We start from the raw sequence: 11,010 nt of genomic DNA, 5'->3' as shown, positions 1-11,010 counted from the left end.
GCTCGATCTTAAAAGCTCTGGGTTCGGTCCGGACCCAACCGAAAAGGCTCGACTACGTGGCATAATTCTGATTGTCCAACGAATCACCGTCACTCTACATCCAACGGTCTCCAATTACTAGCCGTTGAGTTTTCAAATAAAAAGAAAGGATCACGTGCAAAAACATCACTCGCCTCTTATTTCTTTTTCCTTTCCTTTTCACCAACAGAGGTAGAGAGATACAAGGCTTAATCACTAGGGTTTGTCTCGTCTCTCTCTTTTCTTTTGCAATTTGAATATCACCATTCACATTCCGGTTTACTGGATGTTTTTGGATTCCTTGACTTCTCTCTTGGGTCTATGTTATGAACAAGTGAAGCTTAGATTTCTTTTTCTTCCATTAGTTCTTGCATAAAATGGTTGTTTTCGAATCGGTTTACGGTTCGTTTGATGTTCTTGGTTCTCTTGAAGGTTCTTGGAAGTGGGGTTTTAGTCTTGAAGAAAACGAAAGAATGAGAAGATCGAAGGAGAACAATCCAGGTTCCATTGCAGCACCAAATGGTCAAGGTGATTCTTTTATTATATGATTAGTTCTGGAAATCAGCTGTATGCTTCATTTATTTGATTTTCATGAACCTTTTTTCGGGATCTTTTTGAAACTGAAAGATGGGCAAATGATGGGTGGAATCAAGATGATAAAGGGCATGGAGCAAAATCAAAGAAGGGCTCTGAGTAGCATCAATCAGAACACTATTAGGATCTTATCTTCACCACTATGGTTTGGTTAATAGAAGAGAATTTCGAGGGTTTTTCGATACTTCCGTAATCTCAAACTCCCATTGTTATACATTTTTTATGTTAATTTAAGGTTTCATATTCATTAGTAGTGTCCTAGACAGGAAAGATGAAGTTTGCAATAAGAAGTCAGCTCTGGAAGAAAGACAAGACAATACAAGGTTCTGTCTAGTTTGATCTTTATTTCCACTTCTCTGTCCTTTTTCATTCCTTTGGTTGAATTTTGCTTCAAAAACTGAATTCATTCTGTTTCTTTTTATATGTTTAGGAGTCTGGCTGTTGAAAGGGCCAGCAACCAGGATCACTTCCTAGAAGTATTATCTATACTGACCACAGATTGTGGAAGCTTTATGATTTTCCATTGAACTGTAGAAAGCTAAACAGAAATCGTTGGACCGAATTCTTGCAGGACACAAAGAACCAAACTCGGTTTACAGTGAAGCCTGGCGGCCTAGACGATATTGAAATTGATAATTCGGAAGAGTGGAAGGACGATAATGATGATGCGGTCCCTAGTTTCGTGAAGAACACAGAGGCAGTATTAGATGAAACTGATAGAATGGTGTGTGTATTTATTTCAATATCTGCATTTTATTAGCTGTTGAACTGGTTTAACGTTGCCTTTTTATCGAACTTACATAGGACATTGAAATGGAAGATATGGAGGAGTCCATCGTTGATATTGACTGCAGCGATTCGAACAATCCACTCGCAGTTGTTTAGTATGTAGATGACAAACATCTATGCTTACTACAAGAAGATGGAGGTAAGCTTTTGAATGCATTATTATAAGCTATAAATTTTGGCTAGGACTCAATTTATGGCAGCTGATTGGTTTTTGAGTTACTTTATGCAGGCTTCTTCCCGTGTCTCTCCAAATTACATGGACAGGCAATTTGACATCAATGAGAAGATGAAGGCCATTCTCTTTGATTGGCTTATTGAGGTATGGCCTGACCTTAGTCGCTTTAAAGGTTGAAGCCTAGAGATTACTAACAATATCATTTTCAACAGGTTCACTATAAATTCAAAATTATGGAAGAAACATTATTCCTTACAATCAATCTCATAGACAGATTCTTAGAGCGTCGCACCGTGATCCTAAAGAAGCTTCAATTGGTAGGCATGACTGCAAATATGAGTAGGTTTCTGTCCCAATAGTGGAGGATTTTGTTCTGATTTCGGACAAAGCTTATACGAGGAAGGATGTTCTAGATATGGTAATTTCCTACAACAGTTTCTCAGTGCATACTTTCTGTGTCTAGGAGAAATTAATGGTGAACGCTTTACAATTCAACATGTCTGTGCCGACTCCGTATGTTTCCATGAAGAGATGTTCTCAAGGCAGCACAATCTGATAAAAAAGTTAATAAAAAAAGCTTTCTTTAATGAATCACTGTGTCGTACCAGCTCGAAATTCTCTCGTTCTTCCTCATCGAGCTGTGCATGGTTAAATATGAAACGCTCAAGTTTCAGCCGTCTCTGCTAGCTGCTGCAACAATTTACACAGCCCAGTGCAGTCTTTGGCGGCTCAAGACCTAGACTAAGACCAGTGAGTGGCATGCTAACTACACAGAAGATCAGCTGCTGTAAATTCTTATGATATTCGGATCGCTAGGAAAGCCTTAGTTCTTATTATGTAGGATGCTCATGCTAGTTATGATGCTTGTCCACAAGAAACTCAAGGGAGTGCAGAGAAAGTATAGTTCATACAAGTTTGAATATGCAGCAAAAATTGAACCAACACTGTTTCTCCTAGATCCCTAACACAACTGTTAGATGATGGTTTGTTAGTAATATAGGTAGTTATGCAGTTGAAGATATTGAAGAGTAGTTAGCAGGTTGTTTTTGAGTTTGTTATGAACGGTTATTGCTGTGTGCAGTTAGCCTAGTGTGTAAGCTGGCAATGTACCTATATAAGCTTGGTTAGTGTGTGTAGAATGATGAGTACTGTAATATACTTTCTTGATAATATACTGAGGTTCTTTACATGGTATCATTCGCCATTTATCCTGGAGAAGTTGCTGCTGCGTAGCTCGAATTAGTCTTACTTGAAGGGTCTCGTTCTTCTGCTGGGGATTGAATCAAGAAGCTGTAAAATGTTCACAAATAAAAAAGTTAATATGGTTCTTGATGAGACGAATTTCCTGTTGTGGAAGCAACAAGTCCTTCTTACCGTCAGGAGTCATCGTCTCGAAGAGCTGCTGACAGGCACGATGCGAGCTCCACCGATTATGGTAACTGATGAACATGGTGTATCAGTTGCTAATGAGGCTTATGGTGACTTTATCGCTCAAGACAGTGTTGTAGCTTCCTGGCTTTTGTCCACCATTAGCAGCCACTTGCTCCCTCAATTTGTTAGTGTAGAGACAGCTACTGCAGTGTGGAGCACTGTCTTACAATTTTTTGTTAATCGATCCACAACGTCGATTATGAACTTGCACTACAAATTACAGTCACTTCGAAAGGGGGATGATAGCATGAGGGTGTTTCTTACCTGAGTTAAGGAGGTTTGTGATGCCTTGGCATCCTGTGGCAGTCCAGTTCCTGTTGTGGAGCACATTGCTAGCATTCTAAAAGGACTTCCAAGAGATTATCAAGCGTTCATGGCTGTTATAACGACCAGTGGTGAGTCTCTTCCTCTAGATAGAGTGTACACTATGTTGGTTGATGCCGAAACACAGTTGGCTGGATTTGCTGCCCAAGAAGAAAATGTCATTGTAAGTGCTCATGTTGCTCGTGGCACAATGAATGGTGCTGGTGGTGATAATCGCAGCTCAGTGTATCGCTTTCAGCCTGGGGACCGTTCGGCAGGATGAGGTCGAGGTAGACCGCGTATACAATGCCAACTTTGTGGCAAGATCGGAAACCTTGTCAATCGATGCTGGCATAGGTTCGATGAGACCTTCACTGGCATAGATGTGGATGCTAGTCAGTTTCGTTCTAAGCAGGAAGCAGCAAGTGCAAACTTCACTGCTGTGGAAAACTCGGATTGTAATTGTTGTCATAGCAAGGAGCGTGGAGGTACTCAGGCAGATGAGTCGTCTTCTGCTCGTGCTGAGTTAGCAACTGGTTTGAATCAATGGGTGGTTGATTCGGGTGCTATACACCATGTTACACCTGAATCTCAGAATGTTACTCAACGGGCTGAGCATTATGGTCCAGGTAAGCTAATTGTGGGTAATGGAATGTCGTTAGGAGTTGATATGGTTGGTAGTGCTGTTATATCCTCATCATCATTTCGTCCACTGTTTTTGAATGAGCTTTTGTATGTACCTGGTGTGACAAACAATTTGCTTTCGGTCTTAAAGTGTGCTAGGGATAATGGAGTCTACTTCGAATTTCATGCGTATGGATGTCGAGTTCGTGACAGCACTACGGGTGAAGTGTTGTTGACAGGGAAGGTTAAAGATGGCTTGTATGTCTTCTCAGAGTCTGGCTCATCAGGTGTTTGTGATAAAGCTCAAGTAAACTTTGCTGGTCTTAGTAATAATAGCTTGTATCACCTCTGGCATAAAAGATTAGCTCATGCCAGTTATAATACTATAGTAAAAGCGTGTAAAGCAATTGATGTATCATTTCCTTCCAATATGAATGAAAAATGTGATGCGTGTTGTGTTGGAAAGAGTCACAAGTTAATGTTTCCTCATTCTACATCTGTTTATCATCAGCCGTTTGAGTTGGTATTCACTGATCTTTGGGGACCAGCACATGTTGCGTCCAAAGGTTTCAAATATTATTTAATGTTTGTTGATGCTTACTCGAGGCATATGTGGATATATTTTCTGCAAAACAAAGCTCAAGCTGTTCTGGTGTTTCGGTTGTTTCAGAAGCTTGTGCTGAATCAATTTGGAGCTACAATTAAAGCTATCCAAAGTGATTGGGGAGGAGAGTACATGAGTCTGTCTCAAATCTTGCTACAAGAAGGGATTGATCATAGGCTTTCATTCCCGCACACTTCCGAGCAGAATGGAGTTGTGGAGAGGAAACATAGACACATTGTGGAATTAGCCTTGGTATTGCTAGCACAAGCCTCTATTCCTGTACAATACTGGTTTTATGCTGCCATGACTGTTGTGTACTCCATTAACCGCTTGCCAACAGAGGTATTAAATGAGGTGTCTCCTTATGAAAAGCTACTTGGTAAGAAGCCAGATTATACATTGATGAAAGTGTTCGGTTGCAAGTTTTTTCCTCATTTGAGGCCATTTCAAACTCACAAACTTGATTTTCGGTCACAAGCGTGTACATTCTTAGGGTACAGCTCACAACACAAAGGTTATTTGTGCCTCGCGTCTAGTGGGAAAATTTATGTCTCTCGACATGTTGACTTTGATGAGAATGTGTTTCCATTTGCGGGACTGTTTGATAAATCCTTTGCACGTACGGGGAGGTATCTAGACTAGACTCACCTGATCTGGAAATTGTGACTGATGTACAGCAGCTAAGAACAATGACAGATGTTGTGAACACTGATGATGGACTGTATGATGATATGCAGCAGGTTTCAGGAGGGGAGTCACTTGGAGAAACTGGTGCATCTACTTCATCAGGAAATTTTGATGAAGAATCGACTTCTGGAAGCCAATCTGAGGTGCATAGTGATGATGTGCAAAATAGTGGTACGGTGCAAGACACCGTGATTTCCAGTGCTAATGGTGGTGTTGTGCAAGAGCCTTTGGTGCCTGTTGTGTCAGCTGGAAATACTCATTCTATGCTCATGATGAGCAAGTGCGGCGTGTTTAGGCCTAGAGTCTATATGATGTCTTCAGAGGCAGTTGAACCAACCAATGTATATGATGCACTAAAATCTCCCAACTGGAAAGCGGCAGTACATACTGAATTTGATGCACTGCAGAACAATGGCACATGGATAGTGATGAAGCTGCCACCTGGTAGGTCAGTTGTGGGATGCAAATGGTTGTTCAAGCTAAAAACTAATCCAGATGGATCAGTTCAGAGATACAAAGCTCGGTTGGTTGCGAAGGGCTATTCTTAAGTGCCAGGGCAGGATTTCACTGAAACCTTTAGCCCCGTAATCAAGTTCCCTACAATTTATGTAGTCTTGTCGTTAGCTGTAGCAAGGTGGTGGCAGCTGCGTCAAGTTGATATAAACAACGTGTTTTTGAACGGTGAATTGCATGAGGACGTTTACATGCAGCAGCCACCGGGGTTGAGCAATATATTGAAGATGATAGTCAGCTTGTTTGCAAATTGAATAAGGCGTTGTATGGACTTCGCCAAGCGCCTAGGAACTGGCAAGCACGTTTGAAGCAGTGTTTGCTTCAGCTTGGGTTCACTGAGTCCAGGGCAGATACGTCGTTGTTTATTCGCAACAACAGTGGTGTGTGCACATATATGCTCGTGTATGTTGACGATATTGTAGTCACTGGCAGCTCGAATGCAGAAATCGATGATGTGGTTCGGTAATTGAATCTTGCCTTTGCCTTAAAAGACTTGGGCGAACTTGGTTATTTCCTTGGCATTGAGATTGAGAGGTGCGAAGGCTCAGTAGTGCTTAGCCAGCGTAAATACATTCTTGAGTTGCTAACAAAGACAGGCATGGATAAAGCTGGGTCAGTAGTTACACCTATGGTGTTAAGTAAACTTCAATATGATGTTGGTGATCTGCTGGAAGATGCAAGGGAATATCGTAGTGTTGTTGGAGCGTTGTTATACGCATGCCATACTCGACCTGATATCACATATAGTGTGAATCAAGTTGCCCAGTACATGCATGCACCACGACAGGGTCACTTGATTGCTGTCAAGAGGATACTTTGGTATCTTGCAGGTACGCTTGAATATGGTCTTGTGATTGCTCCGTATGGAGCCAATATGAAGATAGTGGCATTCGCCGATGCAGATTGGGGAGGTAATCGTGATGACAGGAAGTCGATTTCGGGACATTGTGTATTTTTGGGAGACAACCTTGTGTCCTGGACATCCAAGAAGCAAAAGACAGTCTCGAGGTCCACGATGGAAGCTGAGTATCGCAGTGTGGCGGATGTAGCAGCAGAGGTGGTCTGGATTGATGCACTTCTTTCAGACATGGGAGTGGTGAAGCAAGGTGTGCCGGTCATCTGGTGTGATAACAGTGGGGCAATGGCTATGAGCAGTAACCCAGTGTATCATGCCAAGGCTAAACATGTGGAGCTTGACGTGCATTTTGTGAGAAAGAAGGTTGTTGCTAAACAAGTGGTTGTGAACTACGTTCCAGCGAGCCATCAGGTTGCAAATGGACTTATTAAACCGTTGTCCAGACCTCTGTTTGAACAATTTCGGTCTAAGGTTCAAGTGTTTTCGTTTAACAGAAGGACAGGGAAAGAAAGCAGGGAGAATGTTAGTAATATAGGTAGTTTTTGAGTTTGTTATGAACGGTTATTGCTGTATGCAGTTAGCCTAGTGTGTAAGCTGGCAATGTACCTATATAAGCTTGGTTAGTGTGTGTAGAATGATGAGTAGTGTAATATACTTTCTTGATAATATACTGAGGTTCTTTACATGGTTTGACAATTTGTCGAGTAATCTAATAGAAAAAACCACGGAATTCTCGATTGCAACCAACATTGTTAATTTTATTAATTAAATCACTTGATTATTTAAATAATATTATTCAAATCATTTACGTTAACATATGATAATATGAATTAATATAATTATATATTTAGTGTCGTCAATGGAGATTTCATTAGATTCTTGAAGGACTAGAGGAAAATCAGAGCACAAGATATAAATGACAATAGAGATTGAAGATTGTAGTTTTTTTTGGCAAAAAAGTATTAGAGGTCCCTGTACTTTTTGAGAAAAATCAATGTGTCCTCATATTATTTTTTCTCTCAATTTGACCCTTCAACTCAGAAACTAAACATAATGTGGCCCTTTGACCAACGTTTTTCGTTGTTGACTGTTACAATATTAGTACACTAGTTCACGGTGCTGACGTAGCGGTTCATCTGCTATGTTAGAGTTAACAATTTAACCCAATTGCCATACCATCCACTACGTTAATCGTCCACCTGAATTGACATATCAGTACTATGACATGTCATGTCAATACTATAATGGTCAACGACCGAAAAACATTGGTCAAAGGGTCACATGGAGTTTATTTTCTAAGTTGAAGGGTCACATTGAGAAAAAAATATAATACGTTGGCCACATTGATTCTTTTCAAAAATATAGAGATCTCTAATACATTTTTGTCTTTTTTTTCATTTGGTGCCATTATCAATTGCAAAACGAAGATGAATAACGATGCCAATGAACGAATGTAGACCAACATAACAGTGAAGGATGATGGTAAAGGAGATAATAATAAAAGTATTAAAGGTTAATTTTTAAATTAAAACTAAATTATAACAATATATGCAAGTCAAAGCTTAAATTCTTATTATGCCAATTTTATTTCATAGTCATTAAATTTTTAAAAGTACTAAATTGTTACTTTTTGAATTTAACTTAAAAAGATTATTTAAATATTTTATATTTTAATTTAACAAAATTAATATATTAATTATATATTTTTAATCATTGTTGATCATTTTGTGAATGTTGTTTTTATACATTTATAAATATAAAAAATTATTAGATAGAACTCAACATGTTATTTGTAATCTCAACTATTATTATTTTTTCATTTTATTTTTTTAAGAAATATCTTCATCTATTTTCTAATTAAAAATAAAAATAAACAATAATTATTCTAAAATTATTTTAAAATAAATAAATATAATTTACTAAAATCATAGATGAGTTGATGAGCCATGACCATTTAATAATTTATCAACACTAGAAAGGTATAGGTAAGATAGAGAATATCATCAGACAAAACAGCAATGGAGAGGAAAGTGGCCATCATCGGAGCTGGTGTAAGTGGCCTCCTTGCCTGCAAATACACCTTGTCCAAAGGTTTCAACCCCATTGTTTTCGAATCCCAAGCCTCCATCGGCGGTGTCTGGACCAAAGCTCTACAGACCACGAAGCTCCAAACCCCAAAGCCACTTTATCAGTTCTCCGATTTCCCATGGCCACCGTTGGTGACAGAAGATTTCCCCGACAAACACAAGGTCTTCGATTATGTTAAGGCTTATGCAAAGCACTTCGACTTGCTTAAGCACATCAAATTCAACACCAGAGTTGCTGGGATTGAGTATGAAGGTGCCCGTGACGAAGAGATCCAGTCTTGGAGCTCGTGGGGTGGCACTGGTGAGCCCTTCAGCCCCATGGGGAAGTGGAAACTCGTTGTTGAAGACTTGAATACACAGTCAACTCAGGTATAGCAATATATGTATATGTAGTGATACATGCATATCATGAACTGATTAACTTCATTTCTGCAGATGTACCTAGTGGACTTTGTAATCATCTGTGTAGGGCGGTTCAGCGGCGTGCCAAATATCCCAGAATTCCCTCCGAACAAGGGTCCCGAAGCATTTCACGGCAAGGTGATACACTCCATGGACTACGCAGCCATGGAAGATGTAAAGGCGGTCGAGTTCATCAAAGGCAAAAGAGTCATCGTCGTTGGGTTCCAGAAATCTGCACTGGACATCGCCATGGAATGTTGTACAGCAAATGGGATGGAAAAGCCATGCACAGTTTTATACAGGACAGCACACTGGAACCTCCCTGATTATCTTCCCTGGGGATTTTCATTGGCGCATATGTATCTTACTCGTTTCTCAGAGCTCATGGTTCATAAGCCCGGTGAAGGGCTTCTCCTTGGTCTCTTAGCCACAGTTCTTGCACCACTGGTAAACTCAAATCAAATGGCATGGCCATGGCGTTTATATCATTTGATTCTTATAGTTTTTGTTTTTGACAGAGATGGGCGCGTTCGAAATTTGTGGAGAGTGATATAAAAAGGAAGCTTCGTTTGGTGAAGAATGGCACCGTACCAACGCACAGTTTCCTCCATGAAATCAGTTCTTGCTTGATCTCGACTGTCCCGGAAAAATTCTACGACAAAGTTGAAGATGGAGAAATCAAATTGAAGAAGGCCCCGGGTTTTAGTTTCGGTCACGACGGCGTTTTGGTCGACGGCGAGACTGCACCTATAGAGGCTGACGTCGTCGTTTTGGCAACGGGGTTCAAGGGGGAAAAGAAGCTCAAAGACATATTTGTGTCCAAAACCTTTCAGAACTTCATAGCTGGATCCCATGATGCAGCAATCCCACTGTACAGGTTATCTTTCTTCTTCTTTGTTTTACAATATAGCTAATTACACAAGATATCCCCAAACTCTAGCTTAAATTGTAAATTCGTCTTCACACTTCAAAGTATAACAGCCTAGTCTCCAAAATATCAATCAAAGTTTGTTGTTTCGAACAGGGAATGCATTCCGCCTAGGATACCTCAACTAGCAGTGATAGGATACTCTGAAAGCGTGGCAAATTTGTACACATCGGAGATAAGATGCCAGTGGCTGGTCGAACTCCTCGACGGCACGTTCAAGTTACCGAGCATCGAAGAGATGGAGAAGGATGTGAAAGAATGGGAAGATTACCTGAAACAATACTCGGGCGTAAACTACAAAAGAAAGTGCATCGGTGCTCTTCATGTATGGTATAACGATCAACTATGCAAAGACATGGGATGGAACCCCAGGAGGAAGAAGACATTGTTTGCTGAACTGTTTGAACCTTATGGTCCCTTGGATTATGCCCAGTGATGGATCGAGACGAAAGATCGGGAGCGTAAAATATCTTGTCCTCACTCTCCTTAAATATCATATATTTACCTCCTAACTAAAATATGTTTCAAGCTCGTCCTTTTTTTATTACAAAATTTTGTGACAATTTGAGTTGGACATTTTCCTATTGACTAAGATACGATGAAATCTGATCATGAAAATGTTTGAGTTGTATTTTTGGATCTACTATGTTTACATTATGTCGTTGAACCAGTGCTTAAAACATTATGATATCGAGTCAGTTCTGGAAAGCAAAGACTGTTCCAGTAGACATCATTAAAATATAATTTTATCATATCATAGTTAATATATTAACATATAACTCAGATGGCCATCAATTTTTAACAAAAGAGAATAAACTTAGACATATAAATAGTCTGCTGGTCATTTTATAATTTTTAATAGTTAAAGAATTCAACATAACACATCGCACTTTATTCTAAATAAAATATATAAATTAAATATAAAATCATAACATAGAGAGACAAAAATCATAATTAGAGTAGTTTATATTATTGACCCGTGAATAGGTGGATAAGTCA

The 11,010-nt window shown here is 39.6% G+C and overlaps 1 protein-coding gene and 1 pseudogene across 1 annotated transcript; both read left to right on the top strand.

Moving 5' to 3' along the window:
• The first annotated feature begins 220 nt into the window (after positions 1-220).
• Positions 221-2,541, top strand: LOC120211300 (annotated as a pseudogene).
• Positions 2,542-8,543: 6,002 nt separating this feature from the next.
• Positions 8,544-10,642, top strand: LOC120211261 (probable flavin-containing monooxygenase 1). Its single transcript, XM_039209846.1, has 4 exons — positions 8,544-9,050; positions 9,117-9,530; positions 9,602-9,960; positions 10,108-10,642. Exons 1-4 carry the CDS (start codon positions 8,613-8,615, stop codon positions 10,445-10,447), a joined length of 1,551 nt encoding a protein of 516 aa, XP_039065777.1. The 5' UTR covers positions 8,544-8,612; the 3' UTR covers positions 10,448-10,642.
• The last annotated feature ends 368 nt before the right edge of the window (positions 10,643-11,010 follow it).

This window comes from Hibiscus syriacus, unplaced genomic scaffold (assembly GCF_006381635.1).
Source record: "Hibiscus syriacus cultivar Baekdansim isolate YM2019G1 unplaced genomic scaffold, ASM638163v2 tig00109972_pilon, whole genome shotgun sequence".
Taxonomy (NCBI): domain Eukaryota; kingdom Viridiplantae; phylum Streptophyta; class Magnoliopsida; order Malvales; family Malvaceae; genus Hibiscus; species Hibiscus syriacus.
Note: the sequence above shows the minus strand (reverse complement) of the source record. Positions and strands in the feature narration are given on the sequence as shown.

What these genes read in the sequence shown, in the direction of transcription:
- LOC120211261 (XM_039209846.1), top strand. Translation starts at nt 8,613, where the DNA reads ATGGAGAGGAAAGTGGCCATCATCGGAGCTGGTGTAAGTGGCCTCCTT. An exon ending in CCACAGTTCTTGCACCACTG is followed by an intron (nt 9,531 to 9,601) that starts GTAAACTCAAAT and finishes TGTTTTTGACAG; the next exon opens with AGATGGGCGCGTTCGAAATT. An exon ending in GCAGCAATCCCACTGTACAG is followed by an intron (nt 9,961 to 10,107) that starts GTTATCTTTCTT and finishes TGTTTCGAACAG; the next exon opens with GGAATGCATTCCGCCTAGGA.